The sequence below is a fragment of the Octopus bimaculoides genome, chromosome 25 (assembly GCF_001194135.2).
Source record: "Octopus bimaculoides isolate UCB-OBI-ISO-001 chromosome 25, ASM119413v2, whole genome shotgun sequence".
Lineage (NCBI taxonomy): Eukaryota > Metazoa > Mollusca > Cephalopoda > Octopoda > Octopodidae > Octopus > Octopus bimaculoides.
Genome location: NC_069005.1, coordinates 30,586,505 through 30,599,650, shown reverse-complemented (window position 1 = coordinate 30,599,650; position 13,146 = coordinate 30,586,505). Strand labels below are relative to the sequence as shown.

The following is a 13,146-nucleotide window of genomic DNA, read 5'->3' as shown; positions in this document are numbered from 1 at the left end:
AGATCATTAGTTCTGTGTCCATTCGCTGCCATACCATTACAAACCATTTTCCTAGTAACTCGTTTTTCATTGGTTGTGCCTTGAAAAGGAAGAGTAGTGTTTGTACCTGATGCATTTTCTGGAACAGACTCCATCTTCTTTGACTTGAATGGCAACCCGGCTTCACATCTCTCCAGACACACCTTGCATTCTGTCGATGTCTGAAGAGAGAAAATTTTGAAAAAAAAAAAAATTTTTTTAAACCATGGACTGTTATTTATATTACAGGAATGGCTGCGTGGTTAAGTTTGCTTCCCAACCCCATGATTTCTGGTTCAATTCCATTGCATGGCAACCAGGTCAAATGCCTTCTGCTATAGCTCCCGGACAACTAAAGGTTTGTTAGTGGAGTCGGTAAATGAAAAAGTAGCTCAATGAGTACATGTTGGATGACAACTTTCTCCGTCATGGTCAATGCGACAATCACACGCTACACACGTTCCTTCAAAGCACTGCTGTAAACAGAAGTGAGCTAGGACATTAAAACTTAGTGTCCATGCACAGCAGAATTCAAGGTCAATCTTTGCCAAGCAACTTTACTCTGCATGCTTTACTTTCGTTACTATGGCAACAGTCCCATTTGAATGTTGGACCTCACAGAGGCAGTGACAAGTGACCAAGACCTTTGGTTATAAAACCGTGCTTGAGAAAACCTGTCAAACGAAGTGAGATCATAGTTGTGGCTGATGCCAGTGTTACGTCAATGGCACCAGTGCCAGTGGCATGTAAAAAACACCCACGACACTACTGGAGTGGTTGGCATTAGGAAGGGCAAAGGCACCCAACCATAGAAACCATGCCAAATCAGAATGGAACCTGGTGCAGCTCCCCAGCTTAATAGTTCTCAGTCAAACCGTCCAAACCATGCCAGCATGGAAAACGGAAGTTAGATGATGATGATGGAAACCAAGAAAGCACTCTTATGAGTCTCACAACTCAAGAAGGAAACTTTACCGAAGCCTAAACCAAAGAATTCAACAATATCTTTAATATCTTTCTTACTTTCTTCATTTCTTCTACCATCTTCTCCAGTTGTTCTATCTTCTCTTGTTGTTCTTTGAAAGTCTCACCAGCTTCTTCGAGTTGCTCTTCCAATTCATTTACGGCAGATTCCTAGAATATTAAAGCAACTTTGATGACTACAAGCATAATTAAGCCTCTCACCATGCTAGAAAAGGCAGTTAAATCTTTCCTGACACCTTACCTTCACAATATTTCTAAAATGCTCAGTCAGACATGGCTGTGATAAAATTTTCTTCCTGATAAAATTTAGCTGGGCTAAATTACAGCAACATTCGTCCTAAACAAGAACTGCCATGTTATGTTGGCAAACAATCTTTGCTCCAAGGAATATATCCTCTATATTCTTTATTATTTTGGAAATTAATTGAAATAAAGTAGATATATTTTGATAGGAATATGGAAATTATTTTACTATATTCATTATTTTTTAAATTAATTGAAATAAAGTGGATATATTTCTTCAATAGGAATATGGTAACAAAAGGATTAAAACATACCTTATTCCCCAATTTTTCTTGGGTGTCTCTAAGCATACTGGTCAATTTGTTCAATACATTTGCCTGTTCAATGTTGTCACCCATACTTGTGGCATTCTCCAGCTGACCAAAAAGAACAATAAATATCATACAGACTACCTGATAATGGTACATTTCAAATGACAGGTAACATACTTGATATTTTTTTTAAAGTCTATTATTAAAGAACATTATCAAAAACAGAGAGAGAATAGGTGCAGGTGTGGCTGTGTGGTTGAGAAGCTTGTTTCGCAACCAGTGGTCCCAGGTTGAGTCCCACTGAGCAGCACTTTGGGCAAGTGTCTTCTGCTACATCTCCAGCTTCTGCAGGGATTCAACTGAAGATATGGTTACTGCCCTGTACCACACCATGACTAAAACATTAAAAAGAAACTAAACTGAATGTAAGTCCACGTGTCACACAGTTGGCCTAGTTGCTAAAGGGAGATAGAAGATAGAATAGCCAGTGGTAGGATATTGAGGTAGAGCTGAAAAAGCAGGAATTTAATATGAGGAAAAGACAGTCCAGAGTCAAGAGGAAATTCATCAATGGCCTACAGAAGTGAAAGGCTGAAATAAGCATTAGACTTTGGCAAGATTTGAACTAAGAATGCAAAGAACTGGATCAGATATTGCAACATATCTCGTGAGATGCTTCAATTCCACAAGTTGGCTGCCATAGACTCATATGCTTTTTATGAATCCCAGAAAAATGAAAGGCAAAGCTGACCTCAGAACACAAGAAGTTAGAAAAGCATCACATGTTTCTTCTAATTCTCAATGACTGCCAAACAAGACAGCTTTTGGTGAGGATGATCCACTAAATCAACAAGTTCCCTTCGTTCCATTAATGATAATGAGACATTTTCATTTCATATCAATTTATAGCCAAGAGACTTACCGAATGCTTGTAGATACCAGGAACCTGTAATTGCAGTTGTAACGAAGTCTTCTCTGATTGCAATGCAGAACGATCCAACGTCAGCCTTCGCATCTGAGCTTTTGTCGATTCCAGCTGTTGGTTTAGTTTTTCGATTTTGAATTCACATTCCTGAGAGAAAGAAAAGAGAGAATATAATACCAACTACAGATGTGCATTACATGTATACACATACATCAAGAGACAACCACACATACCATCAAATAACAGCATCATCATCATTTAACATCTGCTTTCCACACTAGAATGGGTTGGACAGTGACCGAAAACTGGTAAGCCGGGGAGCTGCATCAGGTCCCATTCTGATTTGGCATGGTTTTCTACGCCTGGATGCCCTTCCTAATGCCAACCACTATAGAGTGCAGTGGGTGCTTATTATGTACCACCAGCATAGGTGCCATTGATGCGACACTGGCATCGACCACGAGCTCACTAGGCTTGACAAGTCTTCACAAGCATGGAAGTTTTGCCAAAGGTCTCAGCCGATACACCGTTCTTGTGAAGACCTCTCAAGCCAAGAGAGATTGTAATCATGGCCGATGGTGGTGGCACGTAAAAAGCACCCACTACAATCTTGTAGTGGTTGGCATTAGGAAGGGCATCCAGCAATACAATCAAACGATGCCATCTGACACACAAGCACTACTAAACACCTACAGACACAAACAACCCCAACAGATAAAGAGATACAAAAACCACCAACACACATTTCAGATCCAAAGAAGCCATTATCCAATCTACCTGTTTCTTCTCCTGCAGTTCTTCAAACACATGCAAAGGTACAAATTTCTCTTCACTCTCCATCTCATCATGAGAACGCTTCTTGGAGCTTACAGTGTTCAGCATCTTCAATACACACTGATCGGACCGTTCTTCTGCTTCCAGCTGACTGGCACGGAGTTTTTCACTGTCACCAAATGAAAACAGAGATGAATATCATTAATTATGCCTACATTTATTTAAACCTTTTGGTATCATATTCCTGTTGAAATACACTTGAATTATACTCGAAAATAAAGTTAGTAAATTAACTGTCTTCAAGCTGGTACTCTGAGTATAAATTAACATGGAATTTTAGTTAGAGATTTTAATTTAAATCACTTCGACTCTTTCTGTTATTATATTATTGCTGAATTACACAACCTTTTTTTAAAATTAATTTCAGTGAACCCCGAGACAAACATACTAAAAACAATTTCTAACTTTGGCATCAAGCCATAAAATCCATGCCAAAGTAAACAGAGGCTAGCACAGCGCTCCAGCTGGCCAGCACCTGTCAAACTGTCCAACCCATGCCAGCATGGATGGTGGACATTAAATGATGACGATGAGATTAACGATGTAATCCAAAGTTTTTAATTTGGATCCTGTCATGGAACCAGGAGCAACCCCAGACAGGTTGGTAGCAAAAGGGGTTAACCTTTCTGTTATCATGTTTCTATTGAAATATACTGACTTCATTTCAAATTAATTTTGAAAACAATAATAGATTTATCAAGATAGCAGTTTTAACTGCAGCGATTCTGGAGCCCCACCTTGAAGGGTTTTAGTCAAATAATTGACCCTAGGACTTATTTTTTTTTAAAGCCTAGCACATATTCTATTGGACTCTTTTGCCAAAACCACTAAGTTGCAGGAATATAAACACACCAACAGCAGGGGTGGGGTGGCCAAACAAACACACATGATGGGCTTCTTTCAGTTTCTGCCTACCAAATTCACTCAAGGTATTGGTTGGTCCAAAGCTATTGTAGAAGACTGTTGCCCAAGGTGCCATGTAGTGGGACTGAAACCAGAACCATATGGCTGGCAAGCAAGATTCTTACCACACAGCCACGCCTAAAATAAATTAGCATGAAACTTTGATAGGTTTTAATTAAGATCACTTTCAAGTATGGGCTTAGGCAGGTTGACATGAAAAGGGTTAAAAAAAAAAAAACCCCCAAAAAAACGATCAAAGGAGGCTGTGTATTTAACCAACAAATAAAACTGGTCTACTCACTTGTAACTCTTCTCAATGATAACAAACTGTTTCATCATCTCTTTGGTCACTTCTTCTCGTATCTTGATTTCGTCCAACATTCGGTTCTTCTTCTCTTCAGTCAACATTTTCTGGAGCCAAGAAATCTTTGTCTTGCACGTCTCTATGATGTTCAATAATCCCTGAGACAAACAACAACAACAACAACAACAACAATAATAATAATAATAATAATAATATTTGTACTCTAGGCACAAGGCCTTGAAAATTTTGGGGGAAGGGGAGCTTAGTCAATTACATTGACACCAGTGCATAACAGGTACTTATTTCATTGACCCTAAAAGGGTGAAAGGCTAAGTCAACCTCGGTAGAATTTGAACTCAGAACGTAGCAGCAGACAAAATACTACTAAGCATTTCACCTGACATGCTCACACTTCTGTCAGCTTGCTGCCGTAATAATAATAATAATAATAATAGTAATGGTGATCCATGAGTATAACACTAACCACTAAGCCAGGATAAATAAAATGAAAAATGGTGAGAAGCAAAATGACAAAAATAGTATTTACACTTTCTCTTTCGGTAAGTTCTTCATCAAAGGTTTCATCTTCAACATCAGATGGAAGTGGTTCGTTGAAAGTGGCTGAAGAGAGAAAAAAAAAAAAGAGAATGAGGGAGACAGAGAAAAAGGGAGAGTGAGAGAAAAAGGGTAAAAGTAAGAGAGAGAGTAAGAGTGAGAGAAAAATAAAGAGGAGGAGACAAAAAGTGAATGAGGGGAATAAAGTAAGAATGAGAATGAGCGAGAAAGAAAAAAAAAACCCCTCAAAATACCTTGAAATGAAGTCATAGTTTGGATGACAGGAAAAATATATATATAAAAAAAAACAAAAAAAACAAGAAAACATCAGGTCAACCCCACTACATGAATAAAATTTTGGGTAAGAGAAGAAATCTCTGTAAAATCCTTCATTTATTTAACGTCCAAAACTAAGGCCCAATTTCTCAGATTAATAGTGAAATGGTTAACTGAGGAATTTTCAAAGAAACAGTGTAACTCAGATTAATTTGATGCAAGCTACAGAGAAAATGTTATGGGACCTAATTTTCCAGTGAGACTGAATGAATGAATATGGACAAAGGTGCTGGCTGGTTGTGTGGTTAAAAAGTTTGCTTCCCAACCACACGGTTTCAGGCTCAGTCCCACTGTGTAGCACTTTGGGCAAGTGCTTTTTTTTTTGTTTTTTTTTTGTATGTAACTATAGATTCAGGTTGATCAAAGCCTTCTGAGGAGATTTGGTTGACGGAAACTGAGAGAAGCCCACCATATGTGTGTGCAGCATCAGAGTGCTTTAGCTCTCATCTCTAGCACTGTAGGTCCTCTAACTGCCTCAGTCATATTTAGTGAGAATTATAGTTTTCTTTTTTGGTGATAGAGGAGTAATAATAGGGTGGCTAAAAAGGGGGCAATGGATGTAAACCCCTCACCCCATCCAAAATAAGTAATGGGTTAATTATATATATATCATCATTATTATCTGCCTTCCATGCTATAATGAAAAAGTGGGCATGTGGATGTGATTAAAATTGTTTACCATCTTCAGCCCAGGGTATTGAAACCCTTTCAAGGTTAGAGAGTGGCTTGACAGGGAGCACAGGTGAGATGTTCACAGAGGGTGACTTCAGTGGGTCCTTTTGAATGACGATCTGCTTGGCAATAGCAGAGAACTTGAACACCTGCAGAGTTTCGTCAAACAAATTGCTGCATTTGTTCACGTTGACAATCATTATGGCCTCGCCATGACCATTGAAGAAACCCTGGAAAAGACGGGTTAACTTGCTGTCTCGGTAAGGAATCAACTTTGGAAACTCCCTAGAAATAAAAGACAAGAAAAAAAGAAAGATATGAAAAAGAAATCATATATAAAAATACCTTCCCCTCATCACTCCAACCAGAATTATTGCATTTCCTCTTTTTTCTACTCTTCATCAATAATAGGGGTCACAAAGCCTTTAATCTTGCAAGTTACATAGTGCTGGTGCCATGAAAAAAAAAACAAACAAAGAAACAGCACAAGTCTACCCTGTAAATTGATTGGTGTTAGGAGGGGGCCTCCATCCAGCTGTAGAAACCACACTGAAACAGACATTGGAGCTTAGTGTTGATCCAACCAACCCATGCCAGCATGGGACATTAAATGACGATGGGGGTCACAGACAGCACTGGGGCCAAAACTAAATACCATCAAGGTACAATAATCATGGCCAAAGTGTGCTTCACTTCTTGGCTTGGTTTCTACAGCTGGATGCTCTTACTAACGGCAACCTCAACAGGAATGGCAATAGGTAGCACTCAGATTTCTCTATCACCTGTAATGCTTATTTATTCACATGGTTTGGAATTTGTCATACATTGTCTCATAGCTTTGAGATTTAAACGATGTAATTGTTTGTTTTTAGAATGCCATTGTAGGGTTAGTGAGAAAGGCCTGATCTGTCCAGTCTGAATATAGAACAGGAAAAATATTTGGACTTGATATGGTTAGTTTGGATCCTAAAGGGTTAAATAAGCTCATTGTATATATGTGTGTGTTTGTGCCTCCTCCTTTGGACATCACAGGATAGCATAAACAAGCTTCATCATATGAGCGACATCCCATGTTCCCAATTTCTTGTGAAAAACCTTATCTTGTTTGGAAGCAAATGAGGGTTGGGAACAGGAAAGGCATCCAATCGTATAAAACCTGCCTCAATGAAACCACATCAGTCAACTCACTTTCTTAACTGGTTACTTCTCATCGTCTCAATGCACCGGCCAAGTGTCAGCAGTGAAGTGTTGATGTTGCCAGCTTCTTTCAGACGATCTCCCGTGGAATTGGTCTTACACGTACGCTCACTGCCTGCCAAATCACAGAGAGACAACCTGGAGAAAAAAAAAAAAACACAAATAACTATTGGTTTCAAATTTTGGCACAAGGCCGGCAATTTCAGGAGAAGGGTTAAAATCAATTACATCAACCCAAGTGCGAAACTGGTACTTAATTTATCAACCCTGAAAGGATGAAAGGCAAAGTCGTAATCGGAAGAATTTGAAAGATGGATAAAATGCCACTAAGCATTTTTGGCTGATGTGCTAACAATTGTGCCAGGTCACCACCTTATAAAAGAAATATCAAAAAAGTAACACAATGAGCTCCGAATGATTTGGGAATGCCGACTCAGACTCTGGAAACACGAAGAGACAAGCTGACAACAGAATGTAAAGAGACATCACTAAATGTGGCCAAATAGTTTTGTTCAACTGGTCCTTTATTTCATCAACCCCAAAAGTATAATGCAAACAGGAAAGAACTAGAAATGACACAAGGTCTTATCTAATGCTTTAACAACTCGCTCAGCTCACAATAATAATAATGTACATACAGACACAGTAGAGGGACATGGCCTAGTAGTTAGAGCAACGGACTTGCGGTGCAGGATCGCAGGTTCAAATCTCAGACCAGGCAATGTGTGTATATGATCAAAACACTTAAGCTCCACGTGGATCCGGCAGAAGGTAATGGCAAACTTCTACTGAGTCTTTCGCCACGACTTTCTCCTGCCTCTAGCAGCTCACCTGTGATGGACTGGCGTCCCGTCCCGTTGAGGAACCTATATACCAATGAAATTAGGAAACCAGCCCTTTTGAGCCAGGCATCACTCGAGAAGGAACAAACAACAACACAAAGAGAGGGGAACATTTGTAACAAACGTCCAGGAGTACTTACATGCTCACTTTAGCCACACTTGGGTTCTTTCTGTTAACAACTTGTACGAGTTTGATATTAAATATACAATGGCTGCAACGAGAATGAGAAGAAGAAGCAAGTTTAATATCATAACAACATAATATTACGACATATGGCATACATATAATGCGGCAAAAAAATCTGGTATTGTGACAACTTATAATTATGAAGAAAATCTTCTCAAACTAGGAGCCATATTCGACCCTCTCTATGAGAGCCTGTGTGGTAAGTAACATGCTTACCAACCAAATGGTTCTGAGTTCAGTCCCACAGTGTGGCACCTTGGGTAAGCATCATTTACTATAGCCTCAGGCTGACCAAAGCCGTGTGAGTGGATTTGGTAGACAGAAAGTGAAAAAAGCCCTTCATATATATATATATGTGTTTGCGTGTCTGTCCTCCCAACATCGCTTGACAACTGATGCTGGCGTGTTTACATCCCCGTAACTTAGCGGTTCGGCAAAAGAGACCGACAGAATAAGTACTGGGCTTACAAAGAATAAGTCCTGGGGTCGATTTGCTTGACTAAAAGTGGTGCTCCAGCATGGCCGCAGTCAAATGACTGAAGCCAGCAAAAGAATAAAGGAATATTGCATCCATATCTCACTTTGCTGTCGTGTGTGTGTGTGTGTGTGTGTGTGTGTGTGTGTGTGTGTGTGTGTGTGGGTAAGTGTCAGTTTGTATTTCACTTGTCTTGGCAAGTCCCTGCTTGTCTGAGAGAAGTATTAGTACTCCACTTGGAAACAGATGAGGTTTGATGATAGCAAGAGCCATGGGCCACAAAAGAATAAACAAACGATGTAGCCTTACCTTCGAGAGGAATTGTGATTGAGTTTTGTGGCAGCCTTGTGGAGATTTTTCTGGCCAAGAATCAACACTTTCTGGGCCTCTTCAATGGATGAAACATTCACTTCTGTCAAACCTATCACATGTGTAAGAAATGGAAACAAACGTGTCAGAAAGCAATCAGTGGATGATAGATAACAATCAGGGTTTAGGATTTAATACAGAAAAGAAAAGATGTCAAGTGAGAATGAACGTTAAGCTCTTAACACACACACACACACACACACATATATACGTAAAATACACCATTTTGAGCTTGGCCGTTGCCAGTACCACCTGACTGGTCTTAGTGCCGGTGGCACTACACTCTCGGAGTGGTTGGCATTAGGAAGGGCATCCAGCTGTAGAAACTCTGCCAGATCAGATTGGAGTCTGGTGTAACCATCTGGTCTCACCAGTCCCCAGTCAAATCGTCTAACCCATGCTAGCATGGAAAGCTGACGTTAAACGATGATGATGATGATACATAGAACCAGCTTCTTTCAGTTTCTGTCTACCAAGATGCCTTTCCTTATGCATGATAGTTGTAAATGAGTGACACGTCGTTACTACCAGTGACCTTAAATACAAATCTGCCATGAAAACATGTCTGGCCATGGGTAAACTTAACCTTACTTAGAAATAGGTGTGGGCCAGTGACAGGAAAGGCATCTGGCCCAAGAATATCTCTCAACAAATTCCATCCGATTCATACAAGCAAGGAGAAGTGGACATTGGATGACGATGGTGATGAGGATGTTAACGAAACCATTGAGAGGCGCAACCATCCAACTCAATTGTCACCAGATCAAAAGTCAAAAGAAATATTACTCACCACGAATATAATGGTTACCATTTTTGTCCTGACCCAACTTCAAGATATTCCGCTTCTTATGGAGAGGAGTAACCAGAAGATCAAACACATTTTCATTATATACCTCAGCAAAACTGACCCATATGGAATACTTTATTTGGCCCGAGAACGCAGAGTCATCCAGATGGGTGGAACGCAGCAAATCCTCTTCATTGACATCAGAATCTGAGGAGAAGAACAATTTCATGTTTGAGGTGTGTCTTAACAATTGACATTATTTTAAATTCATAAATTATGAAAATGTTGGCAAATTCTATGGAAGCTCCTAAGGATCACTCGACTGTTTTAAGTTCATTTCACAACTACACAATCCCCAGATTCTTTCCTACTGCATGGCACCTTGGGCAAATACTGTCTGCTATACTTCTAAGTTCTTAAAATCTGTGAAAATGAATTCAGGACATAGAAACTTCTTGTACCTATCTCACTGGGTACCATGCACATCCTCTACAGTAAGACACCTGTTTCTGACTGTCATATTTTAACCTTTCATCCTCTGACACAAGTTCTCCTCCTCAAATGCCCCTGCCCCCTCTCAAATTCCCTTGTCTTGCAAGTTACTTGGTGACCTTGCCAGTGCTGGTGCCATGCAAAAAGCATCCAGTTCACACTGTAAAGTGTTTGGCATGTGGAACGGTTATTCTGTTACTGGTTTCAGTCATTTGACTGGAATAACAGAATGAGTGTCAACATATGTGCACATGATTGTGCATTAGTGCAAGCTGCAAATTTCCAACCCACAGCAAGGTTCAATAAATAAGTCACATGCAGTTTTTTCATAAAGTCCTGCAATTTAACCAGGCCCTATCTGGCTAAAACACTGGATCTGGCCTATCTCACCTATTCTACAATGTCGTTCTAAAAATAAATAATTGCAAAATTGAAATCTTAAAACCATGAGAGAATACATGGTTATTTCAAGACAATGTGAATAAACGAGCATTCTATTTGACAGAGCAATCTGAATGCTAAAGGGTTAATTACAAATGTATATGGTAATTAATCAGTCATCAATTAAAAGACAAAAACATTAAATAGTGAAGGGCCATGTCCTCATTAGAAGATGTGAAGAGGTTTTGGCTCCCTGGCTTAGTAATCTGTCTGATAATTCTACAACAACAGACAACCCCTCTACTTCTTTTTCATAATGTGAATGCATGCCCCACCACCACCTTTGGCTGCTGCCGCATCCTCACCGTGGCTGGTTTCTTGGGTGTCTAAGGTACATGACTCACGACCACTGTCGGCAAAAGTGCTGTGAATATCAGATTCCTGAAATATAAAAAAGCATATGTACAAATATAAATATATGTTATATTCATATAAATAAATGATTTAAGCATATTACTGCATTAACGTATCATGGTTTTGTCAAGGTATTTGACACCTTTCACTTGAAAGTGCCTTTATATCCTGGCATGGTACAAAAGAACTGCAGTTAGATGAGAACGGGATTAAATACATATTTCACTTACTGACCGCTTGACCACTCCAAGATATTTTAAATTAAACGGTGAAAGATGGAAAATTCAGAAAGTAATCGAGTAAACAACTCACCTCAAAAGAAGCTAACCGCAAAAGTTCTTCTTTCCTTTGTTTCTCTTCAGATTCAAAGTTGGGCGATAATTTTATGACATCTAAATACATTTTTGGTTTTAGGTCGAGACCGAGCCACAGTTTACCAGAGACGTGGCTGAATATTGTCTCAAGCGTACGAGGTAAGATGCCCGGTTCTTTCTGTGTACCTGAAATAGCAAACAAAGAATGTGATATTTTCGCTGAAAGAATAAATGACGAAATGATATAACATACAGCTGGCATTACTGGCATTACTGACAAGGATTTCAGTTGATCCGATCAACAGAACCGCCTGCTCATAGAATTAAGGTGCAAGTGGTTGAGTACTGCAGACATGTACGCTTATCCTTAACGTAATACTGTTCTACAGAGTAGCCCATTAGTCAAATAAAGTGTTGGGTTCGAAATTCTACCAAGACACCTGATGAAGGCTGTAGAGTACATCAGCTGAAATGCTGTGGTAACAACAAGGTGAGGATACTTATCCGTCTTATGTAAATAATCCTTAATGTAGTTCTCAGGGAGATTCAGCGTGACAAGGTTGGCCCATTGAATTACTGGTACTACTCATTTTTGCCAGCTGAGTGGACCGAGTGAAATGGTAATAAATTTGTACAAAAAAAAAAAAAAATAAGAAAACAATTGTTTTCAACAATTAAGATGAAAAAAAGATGAAAGATTGAATACCTTGTACTGTGTATGTCTTGCCCGAGTTGGTTACTCCATAAGCAAACACGAGACAGTTCTGTCCATTGAGGAAGTTCTTCACGAGTCCCTGACAGGTTTCGCTGTAAAAGTCACTCTGTGATGTCTGTTCATCGAAAATTCTTGAGAACTTGAATGTCTGGACATTCTTGTTGGTAATGTAAGTGCTACTTTTGTAAGTGTTGGAGTCCTTTGGTGCCCAGGCTGTGACAGTCTTACCACAGATTGTCAGACAGCTCTAGAAGATGTAAGAAAAAAAGTTTAATGAAAAGAAGGCATCACCAGCAGTTTAACGCCCACTTTCCCATGCTTGCATGGGTCAGAAGGAGTTTTGTTGAGGCTGATTCTCTATGACCGGATGCCCTTCCTATCAATAAGCCTCACTTCAAAACAAGGCAATGTTTTCCCCATGACCAGACATCATGACACACACACGTATGTAAAGCAGTTGGTATCAGAAAGGGCATACCATCTATGTGTATGTATATGTACACACACACACACAAGGTTTTCTCACTATAAAGACAACCCACACACATCAGCCTTTACCAATCTCACAGAATATTAAACAGAACCTCACCCGATACTTGTTCTGCTGCTCCTCTGCTGTGAATGGTCGAACCCTCAAATAGACCTTTAGCTTTTCAAAGTTTTCATTTGTTTCGCAGTAAAATTCATCAAGTAAGTTTTTACGCAGACCATCTCCCACCTTTTCCTCATCTTCAGCATCTTCCGATGATAAAATTGTTTCTCTACTCGTCATAATGAAAATTCTGCACAAAAGAAAAAAATTTAAACCATTTAAAAAAATTTTCACTATTTCCTTGCACAAGTGTGGGTCAGATGAAATTTGTTGAAGATTTTCTACAGCTTGGCACC

The 13,146-nt window shown here is 39.4% G+C and overlaps 1 protein-coding gene across 1 annotated transcript in view; it reads right to left on the bottom strand.

Annotated features, from left to right (window-relative positions):
* The window catches only part of LOC106882907 (kinesin-like protein KIF20B), a gene marked incomplete at its 3' end in the record, with an annotated part of 48,114 nt that overhangs the window by 12,646 nt on the left and 22,322 nt on the right, over positions 1–13,146 (bottom strand). The window contains exons 2-17 of the mRNA XM_052976861.1: positions 12,848–13,040; positions 12,250–12,505; positions 11,542–11,729; positions 11,181–11,256; positions 9,946–10,149; positions 9,096–9,207; positions 8,265–8,336; positions 7,274–7,420; positions 6,093–6,370; positions 5,070–5,143; positions 4,520–4,680; positions 3,259–3,424; positions 2,479–2,628; positions 1,560–1,661; positions 1,042–1,152; positions 107–200 (exon numbers count right to left, since the gene is read on the bottom strand). Of these exons, the coding sequence (XP_052832821.1) occupies positions 107–200; positions 1,042–1,152; positions 1,560–1,661; positions 2,479–2,628; positions 3,259–3,424; positions 4,520–4,680; positions 5,070–5,143; positions 6,093–6,370; positions 7,274–7,420; positions 8,265–8,336; positions 9,096–9,207; positions 9,946–10,149; positions 11,181–11,256; positions 11,542–11,729; positions 12,250–12,505; positions 12,848–13,030 (2,374 nt within the window). The remainder of the gene's footprint in view (positions 1–106; positions 201–1,041; positions 1,153–1,559; positions 1,662–2,478; positions 2,629–3,258; positions 3,425–4,519; positions 4,681–5,069; positions 5,144–6,092; positions 6,371–7,273; positions 7,421–8,264; positions 8,337–9,095; positions 9,208–9,945; positions 10,150–11,180; positions 11,257–11,541; positions 11,730–12,249; positions 12,506–12,847; positions 13,041–13,146) is intronic.